This window comes from Aspergillus undulatus (assembly GCF_047715775.1).
Source record: "Aspergillus undulatus strain CBS 261.88 unplaced genomic scaffold BDV17scaffold_46, whole genome shotgun sequence".
Classification (NCBI taxonomy): domain Eukaryota; kingdom Fungi; phylum Ascomycota; class Eurotiomycetes; order Eurotiales; family Aspergillaceae; genus Aspergillus; species Aspergillus undulatus.
The window spans coordinates 166767-182742 of NW_027396650.1; the positions used below are offsets into that span (position 1 = coordinate 166767).

The 15976-nt window shown below is 50.5% G+C and overlaps 4 protein-coding genes across 4 annotated transcripts; 2 read left to right on the forward strand and 2 right to left on the reverse strand.

Moving 5' to 3' along the window:
* Nucleotides 1-14: 14 nt before the first annotated feature.
* On the reverse strand, nucleotides 15-487 carry BDV17DRAFT_293897 (uncharacterized protein; the record flags this gene model as incomplete). Its single annotated transcript, XM_073762721.1, has 2 exons — nucleotides 15-190; nucleotides 286-487. The coding sequence occupies 2 exons, from the start codon at nucleotides 485-487 to the stop codon at nucleotides 15-17; spliced, it is 378 nt and encodes a 125-aa protein (XP_073612926.1).
* A 4563-nt stretch (nucleotides 488-5050) lies between these two features.
* Nucleotides 5051-7965, forward strand: BDV17DRAFT_270444 (serine/threonine protein kinase SAT4). The gene is made up of 2 exons (XM_073758690.1): nucleotides 5051-7089; nucleotides 7142-7965. The coding sequence occupies exons 1-2, from the start codon at nucleotides 5677-5679 to the stop codon at nucleotides 7271-7273; spliced, it is 1545 nt and encodes a 514-aa protein (XP_073612927.1). The 5' UTR covers nucleotides 5051-5676; the 3' UTR covers nucleotides 7274-7965.
* A 4613-nt stretch (nucleotides 7966-12578) lies between these two features.
* On the forward strand, nucleotides 12579-13998 carry BDV17DRAFT_162293 (amphiphysin-like protein RVS161). The gene is made up of 6 exons (XM_073754684.1): nucleotides 12579-12736; nucleotides 12809-12859; nucleotides 13009-13054; nucleotides 13120-13193; nucleotides 13251-13398; nucleotides 13454-13998. Exons 1-6 carry the CDS (start codon nucleotides 12724-12726, stop codon nucleotides 13905-13907), a joined length of 786 nt encoding a protein of 261 aa, XP_073612928.1. The 5' UTR covers nucleotides 12579-12723; the 3' UTR covers nucleotides 13908-13998.
* Nucleotides 13999-14089: 91 nt separating this feature from the next.
* BDV17DRAFT_293900 (aminoacyl-tRNA hydrolase) lies at nucleotides 14090-14734 on the reverse strand (the record flags this gene model as incomplete). Its single annotated transcript, XM_073762722.1, has 1 exon — nucleotides 14090-14734. One exon carries the CDS (start codon nucleotides 14732-14734, stop codon nucleotides 14090-14092), a length of 645 nt encoding a protein of 214 aa, XP_073612929.1.
* Nucleotides 14735-15976: the final 1242 nt, after the last annotated feature.

Here is a 15976-nt window from a genome sequence, read left to right on the forward strand (position 1 = left end):
TCCCAAAGCCAAGCTTAATAAACCCGCTTGGTACTCGAGCGTCCCGTGTCAAACGCCTCGTTGGGCAAGTCCTCCTCATCAAGACCCTCACTGTATCCAGTCGCCTGAGGCTTGTTGCGACGAGTCGTCCTACCCTTACCGGGTTCATTCAGCATGTTACCCTCGTTAAGGGCTTCGCGCTCATCTTGTTCTATCAAACAGAATGAACACATTAGCATCTCAATTCACCTTCGACATAGGGGAAACAAATAAAGGAGAGTTGAAAGGGAGGGAAGGGCCACATACCAAGCTGCTGCTGGCTATTCGAGTAAGGCGGCTGCATGGGATCCTCGTAGCTATCGTTGTCGCGCTGGACGGGGATACCCATGCTGAAGCCCTGGTTGCCGGTCTGGTAGGCGTAGGTGTTGTCGCTGATGTTGTCGTCGAAGGAGGGGTCGTTCTGGCGCTCGTAGGCGTCTTCGGCGGTTCTTTCGGCGCGGTTGGACATTTTGACAGACGTTATTCTTTATAGAATATCTCGTAGATTGATAAAAAGAGTACTTATATTGTGGTGTAGAGAAGAATGTGGTTTTCCGATACTCCCATCTGGAACAGCGGCATCAAACGAGATATATATATCTCATTTCCAGGCCTATTACCTCATGATCTCGTCTTCTGGATCGTTCGCATGTCGTTGGACAGTTGCTTGCTAGTTACGATGAGAGGCGAAGTTGACTTCAATCAGACGTCAGGGTTGTGTCAATTGAGGCTGGAGACCATGGGATGTGATCTGGATGGGAATCTAATCGATCTCCCGATCGATTGGCCAGACCTCGACGATTGGGCGGAGGAGTCATCATTATTATACTGTTTGCGGCGATGAATGATAGAAGCTGGAGAACGGGAGGAGGGTGTTTGATGGGTTTGATGCGATCTAGGGGTTGATGATGTGTGTTCTACCTAGTTTGGATGTAGATGGGCGGTTGCGATGTCATGATGTGGTAGCTATGTTGTAGGTGTAGCTTCAGTACGCCAAATGGCTATCGCTTTCGATCACGATAATATGTGAATACCTTCTAGAATCAGGCTTCCAGAACTTCTGGATGTGGTATCAGGATTCTGGGCATGGTGTTTTATCATCTTGCGACCATAAGAGAGCTCTACACTTTGCATAGGTGCGCTGGTCATTCTTCTGCCCAACATCTACAATCTGATATGAAGTCCAACTATAGTCGCAACCCACAAATTGAAGAAAAAGCCAAGAGAAGCCCAATCTAGAATCCCTGTATATGCGCTCATAATTTGTCCAATATAATGATGGCAATGGCAGCGGGATGCAGGCTTTAGGAGCTCAGTCTACCGGTAAGCTAACAAAGGATTGGGATCCAAGGCCCAAACCACGTTGATATAAAAGCATGATTATACATACCGTACATATGCGACGAATCCATGCAAGCGAGCTCGCGAGATGCATGCAGGCTTGCAGGGTAAAAGAATCCTGCCCGGGCGCTGTAGGTTGAGGTTCATTAACCCCTCGAGGCTTGCATGATATCGATAATCGATACGAAGATGTGGCCGTGCAGTCCCACTTTCAGTCAGCTAACTTGTCGGGTTGCGAAATGTGAATAAGCAGCTTAATCCTTATAAAAAAAAAAAAAAGCCCGTGTACTTTTTTACTTAATTGTCCTTACTCCGTCCGATCTAACAGTCTTGGACTCTTGGCTCAAGGGCAAAGCCGAAGCTTGAACGGCTGGAACGGACGGTTGTCCATATTTATTCGCCCAGTGTAGTCTAATTTCCTTCGTCCTCCACCTGGGCAGGCTCCAAGATTTTCGGAGCTTGAACTCAGGGTACGCACAGAGCTGGGTTAGAAGTCGGCCTGCTGCCGAGCCTGCGCAAAAGCCTCACCGTCTTTCATCGCGTTAGTTAAAGCTGACTCCCCCACCGCAGGGTCCGGTATATTCCTTCATGTCGAACCAATCGCTTCGTCTGCAATCGTGACGTGCAAGTCTGGATGGAATTCAGACGGGCTATGTTCGACTGTTGATCTCTTGGACATTTATTTACGTATCAAGTCGGTAAGGACACAGCAGAGGAAGACACCAAGGCTGCTGGTGCGGCGGCGGACCAGTTGCACCACGCAGCAACGAGCATGGATCTTTCCGCGACGGGCCTTGAGCCCGCTTGTTAGCTTCGAGTATCAATACTTGGTCGCCGCGGAAGTTGGATTATAGTGCTCCGTAGTCCGTACTCCGTATTGACTTATGTGCGGTAGTGTCGGGGACCCGGTAAGATTTCCAGATGGTCGGCAAAACCCTGGCTGTTAGTTGGGGTCTTAAGTATACATTTCACGGGCCAAAGGACGGAACCCCTACTGAGTTCCGAGTTTTGATACTATGTCGAAGTAGATGGGAACCCGATCATGGGATAGTGGTGTAGGCAAGCTTGAACTCAAATACCGCACCTAAAGTTGTTCTCTCTAAGGAAAAGCGATTCTGACGGGCGATGCGAATTGTCACCCCAAGGTGATGGATTATTGATTGACATTTGCTGGTGAACTGAGTAGGTACGAGTACCCCTCGGCGGTATAGGGATTAGGGACAGCTTGCGACGCCAAGCTGACAATTGGCTTTCCATGGCACTATCGAGTATGCATATGCAATGAGAGCCAGGGTGCGGATCCTCAGCTCAAGCCAGCCATCTCAGCCTCTAAAAAAAGCACACTTGAGTGATGACGGTGAGCACTCCTCCTTCATGAGACAGCCTTCGTGACTGCAGCTTGAAGTTCGGATGCTTTGTTTATTGCAGACTTGCAGTCCTGCAGCAATTCTGTAGTCGCCCCACTCCAACATCGTGGTGTGAAATCTCCAAGCCCAGCTAAGCCCAACTGGTCGGAACCACTTTTGCTTTTCTCCTTTGATCTCCATCTCCGTCCACTTTGATTGGCTGAGAAAAATCCCTCGTGGAAATCTGAAATGCTCCATCCTGACCTTATCGACCTTGGTTTCGGGACGGTCAAAGTGCGGAACAACTGCCATCCCCAACGGTATGGAGTCGGAGCGTGAGAAACTGGCACAACCGCGAATTCTGCATCGACATTCGACAATGAGGCTTCGTTCCACAACAGCTAATATGACATTTCCGCGGTCTCAAGTTGCCTTTTTTCCCTCAAGCTCTACGGGACAGATCAACGGCCGAGGTCTGGGGAACGCTCTGGAGACTTAGTCGATCTCAGCCGTAAATTGAAACCGGAAGATTTGCGGGTGCCACGAGTAATGGTGCTTCGAGCCATGCCATCGCGAAAAGTGGAAGCAGAACATACTTCGTACGCACTCTGTTCTCCATATATCCACCTTCCAATCACGGTTCATATTGCATTTGAGACCGGCCATCATGCTAGAAGCGGGTTCAAACGCCTGAGCAGGAAGCTCATAGAACTGCCTGTTTGGGTTGGAATAATCTGGATACTCCAGGTCAACCTCAGTCAATAACAACTTCATACATCATCCGCCTCTTTGACACATGCTAACCCCACACCATTCCGGGACCTCATGCCAATGGGGGTATGCGCATGCTTCATCTCAGTGCCATTCGTCCGTTTAACGGCTCATGGTTTGGTCACAATCTCACTGTAGAAAGTCTTCACTATGCGAGCCGCCGAGCAGTTGCAAATGGCGCCGCGCGGGGTAATCAGGGAGCCTTGAAACATACAGTGGTAGCCAGAAATGGGGAGGATTCGCCCAGGATCACCAAAGTACCTCTAGTTGGCATGCCCGCCATTTGTTGTTTGCAGGTGGAATAAGAAAAGAAGGCTAAGCTGACCAACTCTGAACGGTGTAACGATTTCTATACGAGCGATTGTCCGAAGCGAAGTAGGAGCTGGTCAACCCTCCAACACTACCCCTCAGTGTCTCGAATCAGATAGTTGGGCCACAGCGTAAAGCTCTCTCGGCCTGCCGCCACAGGATTTAGCTAGACGAGAGAGCTGATTGCTATACTAGCGGCGTTTGACCACACCTAATCAGAGCTAGCAAAGCCAGTTGCGCTTGTTGATGTCGATGATGTGCGGGGACAAGGGTCGGATCACGGTGCACCAGTACCCTGGAGCACAGCCTCGAAGGCTCAAACCAGATTGCTCAGAACCAGTGCTTTGGTTCGAATCGTATCAGTTTTCCCTTCCAATCCTCGACAGCACTGGAGGGCATCATCCGACTTGTTTTCGAGTCCGCCTTCGTCCTAACCTTGAAGAAGACTGGCGGTTGGTATCCTTGCGTTGTAAAATGAGTGGCCGGTACGTATTACCCCATAAACAGCACATCAGTCGTCTTGACTCCTCACTCCTGGTTGATCGGAAGCCGTGGTTCTCGGTAGACCCAGAATTGAATCCAAGGCACCGTCTTCTGACAGGACGACACTCTACTCATGGAGCCTGGAGGTGCGGAGCTTCCCGGAGAAGGAAAACACCGCGCGCCACATGGTATTTTACCCATTGTCAAATTTCAAGAGGAGTCAAAGCTGTCGGAAAGTGGAAAGTGGTGGAAGTATCACGGCTTCCTGATGGGCAAGCATTAATAATCGCGCGGGCAGGCGTCAGTGCCACTTTCGCCGGAGTACAGCCGTCCCCACCAGGGCTGGCCGAGTGACTTCGTGGCTGCTTTCGTCAGTTAGAAAGATGGCTCAACTAAGCGAGTCTGGTATCACACCACCTGCTGCGTATAATTCAGGCAGCTGATGGTTTGCCGCTGAATCAGATTGTCGTTTGATAACTGGCGACACTCGACGGTGATACTGCGACGATCCATCTGCACCTCCATGTGTGGCACAGTGCGCAGCGCCGGCAGCGCTCTGCTGGAGCCCGGTGTCGCTGTAAGATTCCTGACCTGTGGCTGTAACAGTATGATACGGGCCCCTTTCCGTACCGTACGCCCTTCCCGTGGAAAGTTTGAACAGCCACGACGTTCTCGCTGTCAGTCTCAGGGATCCGCGGGCTCTGCACTCTGTCCTGCAGGCGGTGACCCGCAAGTTGCGTGGGTAATGGATGATGAAAAGGTTCCCACCGTCAACAGAAAATCGACATCAACCTGCCTTTTCTGCTCCAGTTTCCCGGCCTGTGTCGTAGTTACATAGCACTTACCATGCCATAGATACAAGTACCGCCTGCTGCTCCAGTTTCCCGCCTCTTGTTCTTCCCTCGAGTAGCTGCCTTCACCACCATACTCTCTTCCCATCCTCTACATACTACTATCATTTCTCTACTACAGTCACAACTACTAGCACCTCACAAGGACAATTCAGATCCTCCTCTGCCTCGAGCTGCCGACTCCTGCATTCAAACTATAGAAGCCAAGGCTTTTGTGTTGCTCCACTCAAAGCACCGTCCCGTTTGGGCAATCCGTGCTCTTTTTTTTCTGCCTTTTTTTCTGCCTTTTTTTCTGGCTGTGCAGTCACTTCCGTCACAGACTACTGCGGCAGCCTCAGGCCAACTATCCATCCGCACCATTTTTCGAGTATAATTTCCCTCTCGCCCTTCTCACCTCCGATCTTCTTTCAAATCCCAGCTTCTCAACTTTGGTCCTACCTGGCCTTTCAGCCTTGTGCTGTAGGCTTTTGAAGTCTCTTCGCTTCCACCTTACATCTTTCCACGGGGGGCAAAAACTACTCCCTTTGTCTACCGTGTTCTACGTCAACTCACCGCACATGACTCCACCAGCTACTTCTCCTGTACCCTCTACAGTCTCTTCCGCGGCAACGTCACAGATTTCTAGCGACCATGGAGAACGACAGGTAGCACAGGCTTTGGCGGGCATGAATTTGTCTGCCCTGAATGGGGATGCCGCTATTCCCCATCCAGTGAAGCCCCCTAAGCAAACTATGGCGAATCGCATCTCTCGCATGTTCACGAATACCGGAAGATCAACACCAAAAGAGCCAGAATCGTCGCGCGAACTATCAGATAGCAGTTCCGATGGCGGAAAGTCTACTGCCAATGGCACCGGGAAACAGTCCCGTCCGTCGTCACGGCCCCCGTCACAACTTCCATCTAGAGCACCTTCACGCCAAACTTCAACAAAAGACGTGAACGAAAAGAAGTCGAAACCTACCAGTGGAAAGGAACAGAAGGAAGGTGCGGTCGTACAAAAGCGCTTCGAGATGCTCGCGGATAATTCTCATTGCCACCACTTGAAAAGCACTCGGCGACAAGAGAAGTTGACCGACCTTCTCCAAAATATGCTTGGTGGCAGGAAGAAAGACGACCATGCCGAGGATCAACAACTATCTTTGATGTCAACCTGGATCGATCAGTTCAAAAGCGAGCGGGATAAACTAGCTGCCGACAAGAAGGGCGGCCCCAACGCGACTGCATCACTAGTTGACAAATATGGCAAATGCCAGGAGATCGTCGGACGTGGTGCTTTCGGTATTGTCAGGATATCTCACAAAGTAGATCCAAAGGACTCCAAAACCGAGCAGCTATACGCCGTCAAAGAGTTCCGCCGCCGCCCGCAAGAAACAAGCAAGAAGTATCAGAAGCGACTTACTTCTGAATTCTGCATTTCCTCTTCTCTCCGCCACCCCAACATCATTCACACTCTCGACCTCCTACAAGATGCCAAGGGCGACTACTGCGAAGTTATGGAGTACTGTGCTGGAGGTGATCTCTACACTCTTGTGCTGGCTGCAGGAAAGCTAGAGGTTGCCGAAGCTGACTGCTTGTTCAAACAACTCATGCGCGGAGTCGAGTATATGCACGAAATGGGCGTCGCTCATCGTGATCTCAAGCCAGAGAACCTTCTGTTAACCACCCACGGCGCCCTCAAAATTACAGATTTCGGAAACGGCGAGTGCTTCCGAATGGCGTGGGAGAAAGAAGCGCACATGACCGCGGGACTCTGCGGTTCGGCCCCTTACATCGCCCCTGAAGAGTATGTCGAGAAAGAGTTCGATCCCAGAGCTGTCGACATTTGGGCTTGCGGTGTTATTTACATGGCTATGAGAACCGGGCGCCACTTGTGGAAATTGGCCCGCAAGAGTGAGGACGACTTTTACAGACGGTATTTGGAGGGTCGCAAGCATGAGGATGGATACGCGCCTATTGAGACATTGCATAGGGTAAGCGTGACAAACATTCAGAGAATAATTCCAAGCTGACGTGTTTCTCAAGGCTCGTTGCCGCAATGTTGTCTACTCCATCCTCGACCCTAACCCTTCTCGCCGCATCAACTCCTCTCAGATCTTAAAATCCGAATGGCTTCGCGAGATCAAGCTGTGTCAAGCCGGTGAAGAAGGCTTCTAGTGTCTTCCTCGGCTTCATAACGGTCTCGTCACCGAGAGGGTCATATGCTGGTTTTGGTCTTTACCCGGTCCACGACCCTTGTAGTTGCCCTCTTTCCTGTCTGCCTCCTATGTCGCAGAAATGGGTGGTTATATGTTTCTCTCTTTCTTTCCTGGAGGGGACCAGTCCTTCCATACAATCATACATAGAAGGAGGACTTTTGATATCTTTCAAAAATTATGCCAGTGCATGTCTCTATCTCTTTCCTGTCTAGTTTACGGGTTCAGTCTGGCGTCGCGTTTTTATGTCAATGCAACGAAGATTACGACCTTGGCCTAGATGCATGGTTCCAGTCCAAACATACACGCTCTTATTTATATTAACGGCCTATACATTGTTTTATTCCGGCATGTTTATACTATTTCTTCACATTTATCTCTCGAGATCATGGTTTCGTTTCAACACCCACGAGCTCTCTCGATCGTCTTCAAGTTCTCTTTAGCATTGTTTCAAGGCGTTTTACTGCAGGTTATGGGCGGGATGGGTTGTTTCACTTAGGAGAAACTGTAACATCACCTCGGTACAATGATGAATGCCACGACCAGTCCTTTGGACAAACGAGACAACATTCCTTCTCTTACAACGCAATTATGTCACATTAACCTATTCATCTTAACTCCATGCAGAGTAGACAGCTGGAGAGTATCGCAACGAGACGGAAGAAGGCAAATCACATGACAAACATTCCATCACCATCGTCATCCCACCCAGATCCATTGTAGCATTACATCATATCCTGAATCCGGCGTCCAGAATCACTAATACTACTCCCTACTCTGTACCGCAGCTACCGCTCCTCCACAGTCCACTGGAGCTCCAAATTTAATCTTACAGTAATCTAGACTAGGCACAGTATTACACTCTCAGTCTGACTCGGTGACCTCAGACCTCAGACCTCACCCCAAACCCCCCGATGACTTCGTCCCTACTCAAGGCGACAGGGATTCTGTCGGTCCGTTCCACTTTAGCCAGATGTCGAGTAAACTAGCCTATACACTCTAGCTAGCTAGCTGTATACTAACTTTGTGCCACTCGCAATTCATACACGCCCTTGCAGCCGGGTGGTTGATATAGTCGATTGCGTTCCCTAGATTACCCGGTTCAGGACACTACTACTACATCAGTTACTAGTACCTGAGGTCAGCTAGTAACGACCCAGAGGCTCCGTACTGGGTTCGTACCCCGTATTCATGTATGGGGTTTTGGGAGCAGTATGCAGGCTGTAGATGCTTGCCTGGGGTTTATGCAGAGTGAGATAAGATGTTGGAGGCTATAGATTTGGGTGGTTGGAGTGCGTGCGGCTTTGCAGACTACAGCGGTACTACTCTGTTAGTAGGAGTGCTACTACCTTTCGTAGTGGTAGTACTTGGTACTGAGTTGTAGTAGTACGCCCTGGTAGTATCGAGTTCAAGGTACCTTAGTCTACTGCAATGTAGGAGGGCTCTGTGTGGGAGGAATGAATTTATGCATTCTGTATTTTGTATCTTTGAGTAGCATTACTACTCTCTACTTGGGGTTTGGCTTTGCTGGTCTTATCTCGGACACGATACTATTCGTGGAACTTTTATTTTGCTGCGAGTGCACTAAAATATGTATATGAGGGAGAAAAACGATAAGCCATATTAGTCTTTCATCGTCAGCGTTCAAATAAATACGCTTTGTTCTAGATGTGCATCAAGAACTCGGATGCTTAGCTCTTCGAGACTCCTAAATATAGATAAAGTTAGGTTTGGTTATCGTACGATTTTTGGCGCTGGTTCGGATATACAGGAACAGAAAGCGTAAATTCTTGAAGGTCGAGACACTTTTGACGTTCAGCACACCGTTCTAGACATGTTGGCCCTTTTCCTGGGTGTAGGTTCTAATGGTTGGGGTTCTCGTAGGTGTAACGTTTGTACTTACTGATAGTCACGAGGCAATGCTACCTCTCAACACTAGCGCACATGGCTCGTGAGTACTCTTACATGCATAGATCAGCGGCAGCAGGAAGCCGTATGCAAGAAAATCGGTGCAGAGAGTCTGGCCCGGCTCCAGCGGTTCTTGTTTCTCCCTGTAGGGCGTAGGGAAACAAGGGATTCTGTCGGCCTAGTGTATGCCCAGGCGTGAGTGCTTCACTTGTTGCTATTTCTGTCTATGAACCTTGTCTGCTGTGCTGATCAACAGGGCCTGCGTCTAGCATGCAGTAAGGAAGTCACATCCAGCAACAAGGGCTGGGTTGTGTCTCTGAGAACAATTGAGGCTTCAAACGGGTAGGTCCGTGCCTGTAGGCCACCGAACCTGTCCCGTAGATGGTCCAATGTGGGCAACGGCCTAGATTCACTGCGAGAGACTGCAGCCTGCAGTGGACTCGAATGAAGGGGCCATCAACCAGTTCATTAGTCAATTGAAGCGGTGTGACCTGCTCCATTTCAGCTCGTAGTACCACCCCGGCCACGCCGCACCTTGTCTCTAGGGAATGTGAGTACTGGGCAGTACCACCTCATTTTCCAAGACGAACAAAATAGAGAAGTCGGTGAAAGACTGAACCAAGTCAAGACCACCTGGCCTGCACAAATCAGCCCCTAGCGCGTAAACCAGGCACATGAGAATGTCACCATTTTGCAAACCCTAAAGAATTGCTGCAAGGGAGCACCCACGGATTCCAGACTCCCTTCGGGGAAATATTCGATCAATAGTCCACTCGGCGTAAGCCGGTGGAGCACCGCAAAGAATAGGCAGCACCGTTTTCTGCCATTCTTCTGGAATTCGGGTGCTGTTAGGTGATACAACCGCCGCAAGGCCGCAGAGTGCATACAGTCATAGGCCAAGGAGTGGACATTGTATCCAAGGTAGCCAAACAACTCCGCTGGGTTTTGGTTTTGGACCCGGGCTGGCTGGGCTGGACCTTGCGTTCCCAGCCGGAGTCTTGTCTATTTTCGAATCGTGCGTTGGCCCTGGATTCGATTCTAGCCTCGTCAAAATATGCCGTACTCGTGGGAACCGAAGGCTAGCAAGGGGGAGCTGTGAAAGGCGAATAGTGAAGTAGTGTCGACGGTGTTGGAGAGGCGTGGGAGTATCTCCATAACCAGTACTTTATCCCGAGTCCTAAAAGCGGCAAGAAGATTAATCCTCAAGAAGCAGACTCACGATCAAAGAGTATCAGTATCATGGTTAATCCGACGCCACGAGTTCGGAGGCGTGGAGGCGCCATGAGGTTCCTCAAGGTACAGAGTAAACCGTCGGTAGCCGTTGCGGTAGGTCGCTGATCACCTGTTCCTGTTGAGCAACCGCATCCTAGCATGTGATGGGTGGGGTACAATTTCCACTATGAGCCGTAGCCGCGTAGGTCATTGGACGATAACAAAGGACAAATGATCAGAGAAAGAAAAGAACTTACAGGGTACTACATGAAATTGAGAAGGTTGTGTTTCATAGGGCTGTATTAATCTATGTCACGTATTGTAAATACACAGCCACAGATACGGCGTCTGTATGGCCTCGCGGGTGTCGATCGATCGGCTTAACTTGTCGTGTCTTGGAAGATGGCGCAGCATCCCCAGCGAAGAGGGGAAGGCTTCTCCTGACGTCAGATTCACAGTTAATACCGAGGGCAACCGATGCTGTTCTTTGAAATTCGGATATTGAGTTTCGACGCACTTGATTTGTGATGAAAATACCTCGGGCATCGAGACGAGGTCACTCGAAACCGCCGTCTACGTTGACATGAACCTAGCACGGACGTGTGAGCGCCCAGTTAGAAGTGCAATATCCGATTATATCTCCTCCTGGCCCATCACAATACTCGGCATACGTTTCTGCCAAGGTGATTCACGAAACGTGCCAGTCGACATCAATATGAGCTCCCAGCGACAGGAAGCACATCCGATCGAATTGCCATAAAGGATGAATGTCTGTTTTGACGCTCTGAGCTATAGACGGGACTGAACATCGATCGGCGTGTTGCTAAACATACATCTGCGCCTTTGTTCCATATCGCTCGTGTCTATAGATGACACATCGGGGAGGGATTCTCAAAAAAACAAAGACGGGGCACTTTGAGCCAACTCAAGGAATATCGACAGACAGAGGATTGGTCTCAGCTTTGCCCTAACACCGCTATTGATATTAGCGACCATGAATGTCAAATGGACTGCGAGCGTGATCCGGGGCGCCGGTCCCCTCGGCCACCGAAACCGACCTCCTGCTCCACGGCCCTTTCAGCATCAAAACAGTCCTTTACAGTCTTTCATCCTTCGGCGGCGCTTCGAACCAAAAGCTTCGACGCTGGATTTGCTGTTCATCATCCGTCGGGTTAAAGGGTTCATTTTGTCTTGGAAGCTTTCTGCGGAGATTGTTCATAAAACGATTCGGCCATCCAAGAAGGGAGTTCGGGCTTGGTACCGGTCGACCTGTCCTTATGCGCATTGGACATGGACGACGAGCGAGCTCAGAAGATATAGGGCGTAACCGTCGGCACGTCCGTAAAGTCGCTGGTTCTGATGAGACCACGAGGGCAGCTGCTAGCGGATAGATCCTTCCGCTTCTTTTCAGTGCCAGCTTGTGGCTATTACCAAAGATCGTCCAGTTGTTTGGTTTCTGTTATGGCCCTGGATTTGCTAACGGCTGAAGAAAGCAGCGGAAGTCATCACTTTGCTCCTACTCCGGTCCTTCACTACAACATCTCAAACCCCATCTTGGAAAACCCAATGAGTCACTTATCTTCTCCCATGCCAAGTGTGCCTGAATTGCAGCTTGGGTTGTCGCTTCCATGACCTTGATGCCATCATAATTATGGTGATTCTTCAATTATTCATCGTGGACAACGTTCGGCCGCAGGCAGACGAGGGCTAGAAGCCGGGGCCGCTACAGCTGTGAGATTGTCTACAGATGTCTCATCATCTTTCTTGAATCAGTGAAGTGAAGTAATAGCTGAATCTTTTCCCTGGAGATGCTTATTACTCTGGAACATAGTGAAGTAGCGCACGGTAACAGAAGGGCTTCGGAAGCATGCAATAATGACTTGTCCCTAGCCTCACACTGGACCTCACAAACACATTTATCAGCTCCAACATCTCCAGTGAGGAGCATACTGACTGCAATAGTATACTTAGTCCAAGTTGTTTGCTATAGTAATCTTGATAGTACATCGGCAGATCTTCGCTTGTCGCCCGTAACAAGGCGTAAGAAATACGCCTAGCACAGCCACACACAGCCACTGAAGAACAAGGAACAGCATCATCGTCAATTCGGTCCCGCATTAGGCTTCAATCTTCGATCTCCCCTCCTGTTCTCCGATTACGCTCGCTCGAATTTCGATCCGACGACCATATACAAGCACTCTACATACCACGCTTGATCTTTGACCTCAAAGAACACACGATTGATCTCATACCCCTTCGCCGAAACCGATACCCGATCGGATAGTGTCCATCATGTCTTGGGCAGGTGCGCATGTCCTCCACCCCGTGATTCAGGGGCTCTACTGGGATCGCATACTAACGTGAACTCCATATACAGGCTTTAAGAAAAATGTGAACCGCGCTACGACGCAGGTCATGATGAAGACGGGTATGTTTGAAGACTGAGACACGTTTGCCCCGCAATTGCCGCTGTGACCCCGGAGATGGTGAAGCTGGAAATGGATTGGACAAAGGCGGAGCGGATTCAACTTGGTATGGAACGGGGCAAATGCTGACTATGATATCTCTCATGTGCAGGGCATGTGGAAAGGACGAACGATCGTGATTATGAGATCGAAGAACGGTATGGAGCCTGGGTATACGGGGTCAGCGTCAGCGGTTGTGGTGGGCTAATCGGTTTCCGTGCAGACGATACCGGACTATGGAGGCTGCTGCGAATCGCTTACAGAAGGAGGCAAAGGGATACTTGGACTCCTTGCGAGGTATGTCGCTGGAGGAAATTCGGATGTCGCGGGTGCTGACTTTCACTTCCTGGTCAGCGATGACGGCTTCGCAGATGCGTATTGCAGAGACGATAGACGCTTTCTACGGTGATGCCGGGGCCAAGGATGGTGTGAGCAGGAGTTACAAACAGGCGGTTGAGGATCTGGATGCCGAAACCATCAAAGCGCTGGACGGCCCTTACCGGTACGAACTTCTGTCGGCAAGATATCGCGGTCACTTTTTTCACTGACATGCGCAGGTCAACCGTCCTCGAACCGATATCCCGTTTCTGCGCCTACTTCCCCGATGTCAACGAGTGTATCAAGAAGCGAAACCACAAGCTGCTCGACTACGATGCTATGCGGGCCAAGGTGAAGCGCCTGGTCGAGAAGCCCGACAAGGACGCCACGAAGTTGCCCCGCACCGAGCGCGAGTTAGAGATGGCGAAGCAGGCTTACGAACAGCTGAACGAGCAACTATTTGCTGAGCTTCCTCAGCTCATCGATCTGCGTGTCCCATACCTCGACCCGAGTTTCGAGGCCTTGGTCAAGATTCAACTGCGTTTCTGTGCGGAAGCATACTCACGCATGGCCCAAGTGCAACAATATCTCGATGCGGAGACGAGAGACCAATACGCGCGCGGCGATCTGGATAACAGGGTAGAGGAGGTACTACAGGAGATTCGGGATTTGAGCATAGCGGGTACTATTTGATTTCACTCTTTTCGAGAAGGTTTACTGAGTGTGGATTGTAATGTTGTACGCTGATACATTATGTCTTCGTTTTATTCTTAACAAGTGCATAATCCACGCGATGTAATTGCTCGGGTATCATCTATCTATTCTATCATAATGTACACACCTATCTTACACTCGGTCTATTTCACCCATCTCGATCACCTCATCGCTGAGCCTACGGATTGAGTCCTCCCAAGTTCTTCGACTAAGACATCCGCAGCAAACGGCGCCGCCCGCTTCACAGCGTCCAACTCCCTTTCTCCCATCTGAGTCAGGACATATTTCGCAACATCATCGGGACTCCGACTCTCCGGCCTCCCAATACCAACGCCAATCCGCAAAACAGAGAGTGCGTTAGCTGCGTCTGGAATTGCAGTATACAGCTTCTTTTTCTGCAAACACTCGAATATATTCTTCAGCCCATTATGCCCCCGCAAACTGAATGCCTCTGGCCCGCCGCGCTTGACAACGACCTTGCCCAGCGGCTTCTCAAGTTCATCGTGCAGAATGACAAGCGTCAAGGCAGAAGACTCCGCTGAGTTCGCGGCTATGCTTGTGTTCGTAGGTGGTATCGAGGCGCGCGCGAAGGACTCAAGCTCTTTGACGAGCTTCTTCCCCGAGTCGTTCATTAGCGAGGGGCTCTGCCATATCTTGTATATCGAGTATGGAGGAAGCGTGCGTTGTAAAAGGGGGGTTATGGCGTCGAGGAGCAGGTGGCCGGCGCTGTGGCGGGTGTTGCGGTAGCGGCCGGGATTTCCGATGGAGGCGATGAAGAGGGAGCGGACGGGTTGGGTGACGGTCATGATCCGAGTCTGAGTCCGACTCCGGTTACGGGATTCAATCCCGGTTTTAATGTGGTGGTGAACTACTAAAAGTAAAGAGTGAGTTGAGGTGGAGTGGTTGGGGGAAGCTTTTGACAAATTCTCAGTTTGTTCCAGCGGAATGCTGCGGCGGGAGATCGTCAGGTTCACGACTGCTGTGGGGAACAAGGGAGATGGGCCCTTTCTGTCATCTCTCCATTGTATTTGTGGACAATTCCAAATCGCCGGCTTGGACTTGGAGTCTGCTGAAGATGATCGCTTCATCAGGAATTTGAGTTTGAGTTTGTCAATTGTCATCTATGATCTGATTCTAGGCCCTAGAGGTCTCTTGGTTCAGGGTTGACGGCTCAGGAACCGAGTCACACCCACCTTCCACTACAAAGCGGCGATGAGACTCCGGCGGGTAATCTACGGCGTACGGGAGTCCCGAGTTAGGATTATTATTCAAATTCCAGCAAGCCAGCGAGCTTGACTAGACTAACAACTCACCCGAAGCTTTAACTGTGATTGGAAATTCAAGAGTCCAAGATGAGGGCCTTGTCCTCCCAGCCCTGGGCCGGGGCCGTCTTCCCGCCGCACCGGGTTGTGAAATGATACTACCAGCAGACGCAATCCTCCTGCAGCTCCCTACTCTTCTGGGAAGCCATCCCATACTCGCAGACTCCATCCTGATCCCAGTATTCCAGTCGCGGGACTTCACGAGCCACTTCCGGCTCCGGAGCACATGAAGGATCGGGCTGTATGCGCTAGCCTGCCTTGGCTGGAACTTGGGCCGGTTCTTGGTCATGCCTCCTGCCTATCGTGGAATGAGACGGGTGGCCAGGGAGTTGGGGATCCGAGGGCGATTCGCACCGGCGTGATGCGGGACGGCAGCGACGGCTCCTGAGGTGTCTTGCTCCATAGCTGCAGGGATGTGATGGCCCGTTATTGGCGGTGCGACTGTGTACAACGCGCTGTGGGATATTAGCATTATGTCTGAGGTGATGCTCTGGTGCCCGAGTGCTGGGTCGGGGTTGTGCATGGAGCATGGCGGTAGACGAATGAGCCCGTCAGTGACAGATATCTTATGATGGAGATCGACAGTGCGAGTCAAGTCTAGACTTTGGGCAGACGGGCTTGACCTTGAGTCTTGATGCGATGGTACGTGGATGGAATAATGTCCGAGCTCTGCCAACGCTGACAGAATGGAATATTATCTACCAATCACCTATATATGCAGCTCGA

What these genes read in the sequence shown, in the direction of transcription:
- BDV17DRAFT_270444 (XM_073758690.1), top strand. Translation starts at nt 5,677, where the DNA reads ATGACTCCACCAGCTACTTCTCCTGTACCCTCTACAGTCTCTTCCGCG. An exon ending in CTATTGAGACATTGCATAGG is followed by an intron (nt 7,090 to 7,141) that starts GTAAGCGTGACA and finishes GTGTTTCTCAAG; the next exon opens with GCTCGTTGCCGCAATGTTGT.
- BDV17DRAFT_162293 (XM_073754684.1), top strand. An exon ending in GATTATGAGATCGAAGAACG is followed by an intron (nt 13,055 to 13,119) that starts GTATGGAGCCTG and finishes GTTTCCGTGCAG; the next exon opens with ACGATACCGGACTATGGAGG. An exon ending in ATACTTGGACTCCTTGCGAG is followed by an intron (nt 13,194 to 13,250) that starts GTATGTCGCTGG and finishes CTTCCTGGTCAG; the next exon opens with CGATGACGGCTTCGCAGATG.